Source organism: Astyanax mexicanus, chromosome 9 (genome assembly GCF_023375975.1).
Source record: "Astyanax mexicanus isolate ESR-SI-001 chromosome 9, AstMex3_surface, whole genome shotgun sequence".
In the NCBI taxonomy this organism is placed as follows: domain Eukaryota; kingdom Metazoa; phylum Chordata; class Actinopteri; order Characiformes; family Acestrorhamphidae; genus Astyanax; species Astyanax mexicanus.
In genome coordinates, this window is record NC_064416.1 from 44,962,344 (window position 1) to 44,976,885 (window position 14,542).

The 14,542-nt window shown below is 37.9% G+C and overlaps 1 protein-coding gene across 1 annotated transcript; it reads right to left on the reverse strand.

Moving 5' to 3' along the window:
• Positions 1-1,043: 1,043 nt before the first annotated feature.
• gatm (glycine amidinotransferase (L-arginine:glycine amidinotransferase)) lies at positions 1,044-13,797 on the reverse strand. Its single transcript, XM_022686997.2, has 9 exons — positions 13,690-13,797; positions 11,273-11,467; positions 9,686-9,881; positions 7,685-7,875; positions 5,733-5,870; positions 4,183-4,347; positions 3,585-3,648; positions 3,378-3,494; positions 1,044-2,077 (listed from the first exon to the last, which is right to left on the reverse strand). The coding sequence occupies exons 1-9, from the start codon at positions 13,756-13,758 to the stop codon at positions 1,965-1,967; spliced, it is 1,248 nt and encodes a 415-aa protein (XP_022542718.1). The 5' UTR covers positions 13,759-13,797; the 3' UTR covers positions 1,044-1,964.
• Between the last annotated feature and the right edge of the window lie 745 nt (positions 13,798-14,542).

Consider the following 14,542-nt stretch of genomic DNA (forward strand, 5'->3'; position numbering starts at 1 on the left):
AAACTCGTAATGGAATTTCGAGAATAAACTCGTAATGGATTTTCGAGAATAAACTCGTAATGGAATTTCGAGAATAAACTCGTAATGGATTTTCGAGAATAAACTCGTAATGGAATTTCGAGAATAAACTCGTAATGGAATTTCGAGAATTAAGTCATAATATTACGAGAATAAAGTCCACAGTTCTACATTGTAAAGATGTGAAAACTTTGACAGGCATATCATGCTTCAGAGTCTTGTGTTACCCTATTCTGCACTACTACTTCACTTATTGTCCACTGTTTATATCTTTACAATTTGCACTGCTAAATTATTATTATATAACTGTGTACTTGCGCTGTCTATATGGCTAATATCAGTTATCTGGTGTATGGTATATGGTTTATATAACACACAGACAGTCATCCTGTATCCATAAAAGGTTTATTTCCTTTATTCATGATTGGAATTGACTGTATTTATGTTCCTTTGGTCTCAAAAAACAAACTAAAGGCAACGCCTTGCGCAGGGTGTGAGATAGGACCCCTAATGTGTTTGAGAGCATCAGTTGTAAAGTTGAAAGAGGTAGAGTTACAGGTATACAGTGAATAGTGAATATTTGAATAGTGTTCTAATCCAGATTATGAGAAACAAGAACTACTCAACTAAGTAAAGAATGAAAAAAAAACACTGGAGGTATTAAAGGTCGGTTAATCTAAGATCTTTAAAGTGTAGTTGCAAAGAGCATCAAAAACGTTATGATGAAACTGGCACTTCTCAGGACTGTCAAAGGAAAGGAAGACCAAGAGTTTCCTTTGTTGTACAGGATATGTTCATCAGAGTTACCAGCTTCAGAAACTGAAAGTTAACAGCTTTTTAGATGCACCTACACAGGGCACCTGTTTTTGTTTGTTTAACACTTTTAAGTTACTACATGATTTTTTATGTGTTTCTTTATAGTCTGGATCACTTCTGTATTTATTTACAATGTAGTAAGAAACAATATAAAACACTGAATAAGAAAGTGTGTACAAAGTAAGTAAAATTCAAAGAACACACACACATCACGTTCACAAATGACTTTTAATATTTTCACATCATGCAAAGATACATTTTATGGCGACTTGTACTTTTTCCTGTAAAAATTCTTTAATTCTTTGACCTGGCACACATTATAATCACATTTCTCTGGCTTCAGAGGGTCAGTTCGAACCGCCAGCAGGGCGGCGACACCGACAGGAGGCTCAAAGCAGCTGAAATGTTCCCAGAATCGCGAATTTCGTCACAATGCAAACACAGAAGCGGCGAAGCAGTGCAGGGACGGCAGCAGAGAGCCAGAATCTGCTATTGAGGATGACTACGGAGGCGAAGGTACGGATACTCAAACCTCACCCAATACACTCCTTTACACAAATACAGAAACAGCTTCCTCAGCGGGAAACTATGACAAATAAATGCCAATAAAATGTATGAAAAAGTTATTTACCACATATATATATATATTTACATTCTGGTTCATATTTAAAAAATATCATAACTACGAAATCAGGTTTGTGATGACCTACAACAGTTGATCTTTTAGAAAAAGGTACAAAATTCATGGCAGAATCAATCAATCGATATTAAATAATAGAATTGTAAATAGCTGTCAGTTGTAAAAAGGAGGTAGCAACTCTTTTGTCTGTTCTATTTCTGGTCGTGCTTGTTTTCTTGGTGACGTTGAGAGCAGAACCCTGCCTACTTCCCTGGGAATTATGGGATGGCACAGCCGTCATTCCTACAATAGAGGGGACTCAGTAGCCAGCCAGAAGCGCAGTTGTTATTGAGATGACTGAGTTTCAGCTGTGTTTCTGTTTCTTCTTTAACATCTGCAGAAGCTTTTACATGCACAGCACGGTAAAATCACAGAACATGCAGCGGTATGGATTATTGAGAACTGTATGACGTGAAAGGAAGCTCAATAATAACTGCTCGTTTCTGGCAGGCTAGTGAAAGTACGACTGCAGGGTCCCGCGGCGGCGGACGTCGGTGGTCCAGCAGTGGAACCCCCCTCCCAGGGAGTTGGCATGACGAATGCTCACTTTAATCGTCTTAATACCTGTCAGAACAATGAACAGGAAAACACTTCAGTACTAATAATTATAACAATAAAATACAGTGAACAATAAATGTACAATGAAACCCTGGTTTTAGAGCACAATCATTTATTGTAGTGACGGACAGTTCTGGTGGAAACAGGAGAGTTGAGGTGCACAACTCTGTCGTCATTTGATCAGCCGTGGTTTTATGTTTTTAGATACAATCCGGGTTAGCACCCGAACATCCCTTTCAGACAGCTTCCTCTTACAGCGTCCACAGTTAATCCTGTTGGATGTGGTTCATCCTTCTTGGTGGTATGCTGACATTACCCTGGATACCGTGGCTCTTGATACATCACTAAGACTTGCTGTCTTGCTCACAGATGCTCCAGCAAGACGTGCACCAACAATTTGTCCTCTTTTGAACTCTGGTATGTCTCCCATAATGTTGTGTGCATTGCAATATTTAGAGCAGAACTGTGCTCTTACCCTGCTAATTGAACCTTCACACTCTGCTCTTACTGGTGCAATGTGCAATTAATGAAGATTGAACACCAGGCTGCTCCAATTTAGCCATGAAACCTCCCACACTAAAATGTTAAAGGTGTTTCAGTTTCATTGTCCAACCCCTGTATATAGACATAAATACACTGCTGAAAACAACATAATGTAACTCCAAGTCAACCACACTGTCTAGTTAGAAAGCAACACTGATTGTGAATCAGTTTCACCTGCTGTTGTGCAAATGGGACAGACACCAGGTAGAAATGAGAGGCAGTTAGCAAGACAACCTCTATAAAGGTGTGGTTCTGCAGGTGGAGACCACAGACCTTTTCCTCCTTTTTGACTGATGTTTTGGTCATTTTTGCATTTTGTCAGTTTTCTCTCATCATAGACCCAGCATAAGGCGGAGTCTACAACCCACAGAAGCTGCTCAGGTAGTGCAGCTCATCCAGGATGGCACATTAACGCGAGCTGTGTCAGGAAGGTTTGCTGTGTCTGTCAGCAGCACAGAGTCCAGAGCATGGAGCAGTGCAAGAGCCTCCAGCAGTCCACTAATATCGATGTTTCTGCTCAAACTGTCAGAAACGGACTCCATGTTGGTGGTATGAGGGCCCGACGTCCACAAGTGGGGCGTGTGCTCACAGCCCAACACCAAGCAGGACGTTTGGCATTTGCCAGAGAACACCAAGATTGGCAGATTCGCCATTGGCAGTGTTCCCTTTATTTTTTTGAGCAGTGTATAGCACGTAAAGTGCTTTTCAAACGTTTAACAAATAAGAAATATACAGATCACAATAGAACAGACAGGCCACTCACCAAGATTTTCAAACATTTTCTGAATGGTAGACTCGTTGGCGTCCACCATTACACGTTTCTCATCCAGCATCAACACGTTCATGGACAGCCACTTGGAGGACATCCAGAGAGGATGGTCTAACACACAAACAGCAGCATCCAGTTATATATTCACACATTAATTATCTGTGTTACGCCTGTAATTAACTCATTAAAACTCAAACCCACCATCTGGAATTAAGGGTGTTGGTGGTTTCACCACAGTCCAGCCAGCTTTCTTAAACATCTCAATCTGTAAGAGAAAATTTCACATGTTCTAAATACAGAAACTGAATCAGTTTCAATGAAAACAACCGACTTTCCTATTAAAAGTAGTAACTCTTAATTAAATCATCCTTAAACGTTAATTTAAGCATCCTGTTACATTAATTTAATAATTCTGTAAAAGTAATTTGATAAGTTTGTAACAACAATCTGATCATTCTGTAACATTATTTTATTTATCATTCTGTAACAGTAAGTTCATCATTGTGTAACAGCAATCTGATCATTCTGTAACAGTAATTTCATCATTGTATAACAGTAATCATTCTGTAACATGAATTTAATCATTCTGTAACAGTAATTTCATCATTCTGTAACAGTAATTTAATCATTCTGTAACAGTAATTTGTTTTATATTCAGTGTGTAGCTGTAGTCCCATCACAGTCACATGATAATTATCGTCATTTAGTTCTTTCTCTTGTTCTTGTTATTATTAATAGTATTAGTAGTATTAAAGCTGTGGGTTTGCACTGTACAGTGCACAGCTGCAGCTGAGCTTACCTGTCGGCATGGGCGGTCCGGGTTGGACAGCACCAGGCCTGGTCCGATGATGTTGAAGGTGGCGTCGATGTGCATGGGGTTCGGGTCTTTAAAGGAGATGATGTGAACTTTATAGTGAGGAGCGAGGTGACGGCGCATCCACTCAATTCCCAAGAAGTTAGTGACCTGCCAACACCGAAACATCCTCAATTATCCACTAATACAAACACACACACACACACACACACACTCATTCTAAACCTCTCACCCTTTTCCAGTAATCATTTTTGCAATAAATCCAGTGGTGGATCTAGGGGCCACATTATTCATAGAGGGGTCAAGTATTATTTCACCAGTCACACCATGTTCAAACACTTCAATATTATTTACAAAAGCTGGCAAAGTAAAATCTGTGGCGTTATTTTGTGCCAAAGGTTTTGCACAAAAAAATGTAAATATGCAATCAAAATATTAAGAATCAAAATAAAAAAAAGTGTATGATGCAATTTCAAAACCTAAACAAATCTATAATTTAATACAGGCTTTTAAATATACTTGGTTATTTTATCATTTTTTGCAGTTATATGACAATTATTTGCGTATATATTTCGCCAGTCTTTACTTTCAATTTTATGCTTTTTATGGATGTTTTTTGTTGATTTAGCTGATAGGAATCTCTCATTTGATTCAGCTCTTTTGTTTGTTTCAATATGTATATAATCTACAATTGTGACTGCCACTAGTGTTTGGATATGATTTGCATTCACTGTTTGATCATTCTGTCATTAATTGAATTATTCTATAACAGTTAATTAATTATTTTGTAACAGTAATTTTATCATTCTGTAACTTTAATTTAATTATTTTGTAACAGTAATTTCATCATTCTGTAACATTAATTTAATTATTTTTTAACATGAATTTCATCATTCTGTAACATTAATTTAATTATTGTTTAACATGAATTTCATCATTCTGTAACATTAATTTTTTTGTTTTGTAACATCAATTTAATCATTCTGTAACAATGTTTTAGTCACTCTATGACAGTCAGTCAGTTTGCAGGTACTTTTGTATTTTTGTATGAATGTTTTTGTATACTGATTAGTTTTTAACTGTAATTTAGATAGATAGATAGATAGATAGATAGATAGATACATAGATAGATAGATAGATAGATAGATAGATAGATAGATAGATAGATAGATAGATAGATAGATAGATAGATAGATAGATAGATAGATAGATAGATACTTTATTGATCCCCGAGGGGAAATTCTTCTGTAACAATAATCTGGTCAATCTGTAACAGTAAATATTATATAATCTGCAATTGTGATTGCCACTAGTGTTTGGATATGATTTGCATCCACCTATAATCTGATTATCATTATTAGGCAAAGGACAGGTGAGTAACACGACAGGGGCACTTCAGGGGACCAATCAGGTTTCAGCTGGGGCCATTGCACCTGTGGTCCCACCCCTAGAACTACCAGTAAATATAACAAATGTGTAAAAACAGAAATCGATTTGTGTGTGTGTGTCTGTGTGTGTGTATGTGTGTGTGTTACCTGACTCCTCTGTACGAACAGGTCAGTTCCGGCTCGGATGAAATCCGCGGCATCGAAACAGGGCTCGTGCTCAGTGGTCACAAACTTTCCCTCTGCAGCCAGTTTATGCCTGTCCTCCACTGTACGGATAGGGTATTCCTGCTCACACACAAACACACACACACACACACACACACACACACACACACCACAATATTAGTTTAAGTTAATTAGTATAAGTATGAAAGTCCAGAGCCAATAAATTCCACAAGCTGTACCTTCAATCTGCCACTAGAGGGAGAACTGTGCAAAAGTAGGTCACCTCTTTTATTTAATGTTTATTATCTAATGAGCAATAAGATAAGATTAAATGCTACATCAGTCTGACCTATAAATTATACTACATTTAATTCTGACCTGCAGTTTGCCTGGCTTTTTATTGGCATCACTTTATTGGCGCTTTAGAAAGTCTGTAACTAGGGCTGGATGATGAGGCAATTTTTTTTCTTAATTTCTGTCAATAAGATATATTAAACTGTGATACCTACAAATATAAACAATACAGTCACATAACAAACAAAAACTGTGCAGAATGTTGACAATGCATGTCTGTACTTATATATTTCCACATGTCTGATATTTTTCATGTAATCATGTAAGGCTCCCTGTAATAAACATCATTCATTACAGATGCTGTGAATAATTTATAATGAAATATCAAAAATGTGTGTGAAAATCGTATCACCATTAGTGAAACAGCTTCTTTCAGGTGTGTATGGGTGTGGCTTTTGTTTATACTGCATTCTTCAGTATTCAGTATCAGTGAGTTATTCAATATCTCATAGATAGAATTATTCAATGTCTGCTATAATTTATTGAGTATCTACTATGAGTAATTTACAAATCAGCATTTTTGTCAATTTTACCTGATTTACCTGATTTTTTGCCTGATTTTACGTGCCTATATTTTGAGAACTTTCATTCAAGCATTGCTTTAAAAGGTTTCAAGTTTAATAAAAAAAACATTTCTGAAGCAATTCTAGTAACTCTGAAACTGTCACATTATGATGAATAAAAATATAAAATTGTTGCTTTTCTAATATTTATTTTAAAATTAATATTTTAGTTTTATGTCTAGGGTTGATTCTTGTTAGTGATATGAAATTATTATTAAGTAGAGTAGAGAGTTTTCAGAATGTCAAAAACAAATTTTACTGCAGAAAAAAAGGGGCTTTGTATCACCTACACTTGTAGCCTATAAATGGGCCAAGGTCTGTTAAGAGGTAAATAGATAGCAGGACCACTTGAACTATGTACATATGTATGTGTCAGTGTGTCTTTGCTATCGTAACATCAGGAAAAGTATACCCTGCGTGTCTCGAAAAGCACAAAAAACATGTATTACTAATTATCTTAAGTAAACCAATGCGCTTATACGGGTATTTTGGCGGATTGGTATTTTGACGGTGCATTGCTTCTGCGCTTCTCAGTGCAGGAAATTGACCTGCTTGTTAACTGTTTGTTTGTGTGAAGATGTTGGAGCAGCTCATTTACAGAAACTGCAATGTTATTTTATTCTGTACTCTGTTTATTGTTAATGTAAAAGTTGGGTTTGTGCACTGCTGCCCATTCTTGTGTGTGTAACAAGTCCGCTTGCGTTGCCAAGGTAGCAATGAACGCCTGACTTGTTGACATTTGCCTACTCTAGGTTGTATTCAGTCAGTGGAGCACATGTGTTTTCTCTTGCCAAAATAGCAATACTCCAGAAATTTACCTGAACACACTTCATTTTCACACTTCAGAAAGGATGCAGGCCGAAGGTATAAAAATGGAGTGTTGGTGGGGTGTAAGATAGCATTGAGCATTGCAACACACCTTGCATAAAGTGTAAGATTGTAAGAGTTTAAAATCTACTATGTAATATTCAGTATATGCCATAAATTACAACATTTATATAATCCCATTAAGCCCACCTGATCGTACAGCTCGTCAGCCATGGTGGGTTTGGGTGCAGTGGTCCATTTAGCTCCTCTCCTGAAGTACTCCTTGATGAGGGGTCTGTAGGCACGGTACTCAAAGAAGCGAGCTCTCCACGCCATCGGAGCCTCGATGATCTCATTCCCCACCACCATCAGAATGTCCCTCGGCATCGCAGCGTACATGCCTACACACGCACATACCTTAATATATAACCTGTCACACTAGCATTAACAGTTTCATGAAGAACAGAAATGGTCCAAATTCAGCTAATACACAATCTGTGCACATTATCCTGCTTTAAACATAAAGAAAGTTAATATTGAAGTTGACACAATGAAAAGTAGTCTGTGTGCAGCTTATATAACAGTGTTAAATGTAATATTCCCTCAAAATAACTTAATATACACTTAATGTCTAAACCACCGGCAACAAACCCTCAGCCTCTTCAATAAAGCAGTGCTCGTCTAAGAGATGTGTTTAGGGTCATTATCATGCTGGAACACTGCCCTGTGACCCAGTTTTCTGAGAAGGGGATACTGATGCTCTGTTTCAGTATTTCACACAGTACATATTGGAGTTCATGTGTGCCTCAATAAAACGTAACTCCCCAACACCTGCTGCACTCATGCAGCCCCAGACCATGACACTCCCACCACCATGCTTAACTGTGGGCGTGACACACTTATCTTTGTACTCTTCATCTGATTGCTGCCACACATGCTTGAGACCATCTGAACCAAACTAATTATTCATGGTCTCATAAGACCACAGGACATGGGTCCAGTAATACATGTCCTTTGTAAACATGTTTTCAGCAAACTGTTTGCAGGCTTTCTTGAGTACAGACTTCAAAAGAGGCCGCCTTCTGGGGTAGTGTGCAGCGTATGGTCTGAGCACTGACAGGCAGACCCCCATCTCTTCAATCTTCTTGTAGCCTTGGCCATTCTCCAATGTATGTACCGCAACAATTTGTATTTTAAGCTCCTCAGAGAGTTCTTTGCCATGAGGTGCCATGTTGGAACTTTGAGTGACCAGTATGAGAGAATGTGTGAGCTGTTCCACAAAATTGCACACCTGAGACCTAGTGTCACTAACGAGTCACATGACATTTTGGAGGAAAATAAGAAGCAGTGCTCAGTTTGAACATTTATGGGTGTAGACTCTTACGGGTGTGCTCACTTTTGTTGTCGGTTGTTTAGAAACGAATGGCTGTATATTGAGTTATTTTGAGGGGAGAATAAATTTACACTGTTATATACTGTAAGCTGTGTTAAAGTGTCTTTTTGTTAGTGTTTTCCATCAAAAGATATACTTAAATATTTGCAGAAATATGAGGGGTGTACTCACTTTTGTGATACACTTTATAGTGTATAAATAAAGTTATCTCTATTTCTGTGTATTTTATAAGTGTTTTAACCCTTGTGTGGTGTTCATATTTTTGTTACTCGTTTACTTTGTTACTTGTATTTAATTCAGCAAAATTTTACATTAAAATGCTTTACACATGCTTGCTTCACCTAAATTGCAAGCAATATAAACAGCTTACATGGTTAATATTTGCCCTTTACCTTTCTTATGTTACATTTCTTTTAAAAAGTGCTACTCTTTTTTTATTAGTTTTTTAATAAAACGTAAAAGAAAATGAATTAAACTCAAGATATGAGTAGAAAATTTGTTTAGTTTCAAATTTACAAATGAAGCAATGTTTATTAGCCCTTGGACAAACATACTGTATGTAATATAAATGTGTATGGGGGGGGGGCAGGGGGTGTACAGTGTGTGTTTATTGAAAATGTGTTTTGATATATGTTTTTCACAAAAAATGAGCCAATGCCAATGAGTTTGAGTTAGAATTTTTTTTTTTTTTTTTTGTATCATTTGATGAAAAATGAAAACGGGTCCCACAGACCCGAACACCACACAAGGGTTAAGTTCAGTTATGAGTGCTGCAGTGCTCAGCAGCAGTTTTACTTCATTTTTAGATTCCCACCCACCTGTAGAAGTGAAGTCAGGTGTTTTGTACTCGACTGACCAGTCGATTGGTTCTGGTCTCTGAACGGTGACGCCCTCATGGCGCAGGATATTGCACATCTCCTCAATCTCAGCGATGGCTTTCTTCAGGTGCTCCTCAGGGAATGTCTGGCCACCATATTTCTGATAAAACGGCCAATATTTCTCGTACGTGTTGGCCTGTGGACACACACACCAGCCAGTTTTAAATAGGGTTTACCCTCTAACTACATTACAATGTAACACTGATCACAATGTTCATTAATCTAGACTCATCTACACTCTAGATTTACTCAACAGTTTCATTTAAGAGACTAAACTACCGAGGCTAGCATAGGCTAGCTACCTATATTCCTGCCTATGTCTTGCCTTCTGCACAGTAAACTATACCAAACAAATTGCCTTAACTAACTTTATTAAGTCTTGTTAAAAGTTGGTCTAACTAAATAATCTGTTTTGACAAAATGTACAATTTGTAGTTGAACCCTAGTTGAGGCCAAGCCAACTTCTTTCCACTACTGCACATGCTCAGTTTGACTCTGTGTGGTTGAACAGGGTCTACTGAGCAAATCTGCAGGGGTTTTAACCTGATGTTGGTCATGGTATTTGCATATTATGGCGCGTGTCCTCTCATCTCTCATTCACCGTCAGTGTGTAGTCATTCCCCACAGGCTGCTGCTGCCTTCTTTTGGGATTTATATGCTGCATGTGTTATTTACAGAGGTGGAAAAAGTACTGAAACATTGTAATTAAGTAAAAGTACCTTTACTTTGCTAAAATTCTACTTAAGTAAAAGTAAAAGTACCCATCTAAAAATCTACTCGAGTAAAAGTCAAAAAGTACTCAATTTAAATTTTACTTTGAGTAAAAGTTACATAGTTACTTTTAATTATTTGATGTAAAAAGTACAAATCATAAATTAAATAATTAATACATTAAATAATTTGGACCTTTCAGGCAGTATTTGTTCAGACCACCCAATAAAACATTTTCAAGAACATGTGGCATAGGTTTCTATGATCCATATTTTTCTTTACTGTTAAAAAGTTAAAAAGTTTGGTCATATATGTGACTATAAACCGTATTTTTATAGTTTTATAGTTTATTATTATATTTTAACTTGCCAGTACTGTGCTTTAACTGCTGTTTACATGTTTTTTAACATTTAAGCACATGTTCCTAATAAAAACTTAAGGAATTATTATTAAAAACATGAAAACATACGCAAAAAATGTTGGTCGGTGCATGTGCAGTGCCGTAAAGAAGCACATATCGATAGGTAGCATAACTCGCCTGCACAGCTGATTCACACAGTTTCTCTCCTGCTAACCGTAATAAACACTGCATGGAAAAGTTCAGCTGCGCTGCCATGGAGAACAAAACTCAATTTTTTTTTTCATTCAAACAATTAGTTTTTTTCCCCCCCAGCATTTAATTTTTACTCAGTAACAGGGCGTTTCCAAATGCTAGCTGGATCCAGCTGGTCACATTTGCACATTTGCAAGCTTATCTGACTGATAATAACTCAGATATGCATTAGTCATAAATTCACAGTGATCAAGTGACCCCACCTTGACCTCGACAGTAAACGGTGGGACGCGAGCGTTTTCAGCCCGTCCCACGATCACCTCCTCCAGCGGGTCCCACTCGTTATAGGCACACACAGGGCACTCCTCCACCTCCTCCTGGGGGTGGGGCTGCACTGCTGCTGCAGAGCTGGAGCTCCGAAACACGTTCTGAACCAGACGGCTCACCGAGCGCCCGACCTGCAATGAGAACAGACAGAGAGAGAGAGAGAGAGAGAGAGAGAAAGGGAGGGACTTTAATTTCAGAATAAATGAAGGTTGAGTACATTATTTATGTGACTGTATTAATTAAGGCATATCATTTATACATATATGAATTTAAGAATAAATGCATGCATGAGCTCATAAACAAATACATGAGTAAAGTTTGAACAAACCTCTTCTCATTCAGTGTGTTCTCTTTCTTTTTATGTTTTTTTACATTGTAAATTTAATATTGAAGTCTATATTAAAACTATACATGTACAGAAAAAGTGTTAATAAATCACAATATATATTTTATACTTTAGATTCTTCTAAGGAAGCACATTTTAGTATCTTTGAGGACAGATCTGCACACTCTTGGTTTTGGATTTTAATATCAGTATCTTCATGAGGGAGAGTCATCTGGAATAGTTTTCTCAGCATCTTGAAAGAAGGAGTTTCTGGAGGTGCTGAACAATAGTTGCTGCTTTTCCTTCACTCTGTGAAGCTCCAGCTCATCCCAATTAAATCACCTCAAATCACCATCTCAGTTCATCAGCTTTAGATCAGGGGATTAATGTGGAGGATAAAAAACACTTTTTTACTGTTTACTAGATAATTCCATATGTATTCCTTAATTATATTCCTGCCTTTAATATTAATCTACAATATAGAAAACAAATAAGTAAAGAAATAACTTGTGTCCTAACTTTTGACTGGTACTGTACATACACGAATTTGCAAAGAAATGCATGCATTAATGCCCAATCAGTGAATTATTGAATCAATAATTAAATAAATCACTTTCAATTATTTGATTTGATTGATTAAGTAATGCATGCATTAATCATAAATGAATGTGTGAATCCTGTTCGATCCCACGCTCCAGTCTAAAGCCCCTCCCCTCCATTGCACAACCCCACAGAAGCACTGCACAGCCCTAAAGTCAAAGGTCAAAGACTACAGGGTTCAGGTTAATGTGAGAGGAAGACAGATGATGGTCTCCAGCTGGAAGGAATAAGATGACAGCAGCTGCAGATTTACAGAACGCTGCTCAGGTTTTCAGCTCTGAGCAGCAGCAGAACTCTTCTAAAAACTTCCCCAGCTCCCTGCCTGCTGCTCCAGTGACACGTGGTGCACAGTTGAAGGATCTTTTTTTCCCAAGCATGTGGCCTGCAGTTGGTTTAAGCCAGTGGCTCTGGCTCTTAAACTGTGGCATGAGTACCACTTGTGGTTACCAAAGCATTTTAAGTGCCTTGGTAGTGAACAAGATAACCTTAATAAATGTAATGCATGCACAAAAATATTAATGATAAAAATCTAAGAGTTTTTACCTCAAATTATTACAACATCAAGTTTGTTTGTGTTTATGTTCTAATTACACTACAGTTTCATAGGCCCCACGATTGAACCCTGTGGAACTCCACAATTCACAATATTACACAACGATTCACAATATTAGTTTCTGTATCAGTAATAATAGCAAAACAATCAGCCTTGTGTTTAAAGGGGTTGCCATGTAGACTCTGTAGTTCACTACATTTTTCCACACTCCTGTTATTTCCCTCTGTCTCAAGCTTTTCTAACATGTCTTAGGAGGCATACTGCAAGAGGCAATAATCAATAATTTGCAATTTGCAAACTGGGTAAGGCCCACACAGTAGGTACAAAGGTGTGAAAACTATTGACATACGTCTGCTATGTTCTTACTGGAGTGTTGGGGGGTAAGGGGGCGTTTGCAGGTGTGATGGATCACAGTATAAACCAATAGGGAGTCGGAATGGTATATGTTTATACTTCTCTACATCCAATCACAATCAGATTCACTCTATCTGGATGGAGAGATTTATCTGGATAGGGGTTTTATTAAAGGATGAGAAGCCGAGCTGAAACTAAATAGGAGTAACGAGGCTATTTTTTTTAATGTAAGGAGTAGAAAGTTCAGATAATTGTGTGAAAATGTAAGAAGTAGAAGTAAAAAGTAATCAAAAATAATAACTCCAGTAAAGTATATAAAACCAACTTAAGTAACATCAGTACAAAAAGCAAAAATCAACACTACACTACAAAAAAGTACCCAAGAGTATCCCTATGAAAGACTGAAACAGGCCTCGTTTTTTTCCACCTTGGTGCATTTCTTTTATTCCATTTCTTTAAAGCTGTGCAGGATAAGAATTTGTGAATATGATCATGATGACCACAATGACCAAGATACTGACCAGGCTCCCAATGAGGTGAGCGGCCTCGGCCCCCCGGCTTCCTCCTCTCAGACAGCGGACGCGCAGCATTTTCTCCAGCTTTAGGACAGTAGTGAGGCGCGCGGCTCCCTGAGGGAGTTTATATAGGATAGTGACGTGTGCAAAGCTGTGAAAGCTGAACCCTTACAGCAGCACATTTTTATCACCCGCCCCCCCCCCCCAAACCCCAACCCCACCTTGCTATCTGCCTTGCTGGGCTAGAGGACGTGACGCACGGGCATGCTCCTTTACACACACACACTTTATCTCAGGTCTGATTTACTGCACTGCACTCACTGCTTCTGTTTATTCCTGTAATTTGATTGACTGCAATTTGCAATACACATGGCTTATAATAACTGTAATAGAAAATAGCACACTCTATACACCACACACTGTTAATATACTGTTACTGTAGAGCACGCTGTGTACAGTGTGTGTGAAACTCAAGGAGCTTTTGACTGATTGATTGTAGTTGTTCTCATGAGGCAACATGAAGCCCTACTAACTTAAGCCAAAAGTTTGGACACACCTTCTCATTCAATGCGTTTTCTTTATTTTCATGACTATTTACATTGTAGATTGAATGAGCTGTCCTCCACAGTCACCGGACCTGAACCCAATCCAGGTGGTTTGGGGTGAGCTGGAGCACAGAGTGAAGAAGGCAAAGAGCCAACAAGTGCTAATAAACACCTCTGGGAACTCCTTCCTTCAAGACTGTTGGAAAACCATTTCAGGTGGCCACCTCTTGAAGCTCATTGAGAGAATGATGCCAAGAGTGTGCAAAAGCAGTAATCAGAGCAAAGGGTGGCTATTTTGAAGAAACTAGAATATA

Coding starts and splice junctions, on each gene's coding strand:
- gatm (XM_022686997.2), bottom strand. CDS start 13,758: ATGCTGCGCGTCCGCTGTCTGAGAGGAGGAAGCCGGGGGGCCGAGGCC. Junction 7,876..9,685: donor ACCTGACTTCACTTCTACAG/GTGGGTGGGAAT, acceptor GTGCGTGTGTAG/GCATGTACGCTGCGATGCCG. Junction 5,871..7,684: donor CTGACGAGCTGTACGATCAG/GTGGGCTTAATG, acceptor GTGTGTGAGCAG/GAATACCCTATCCGTACAGT.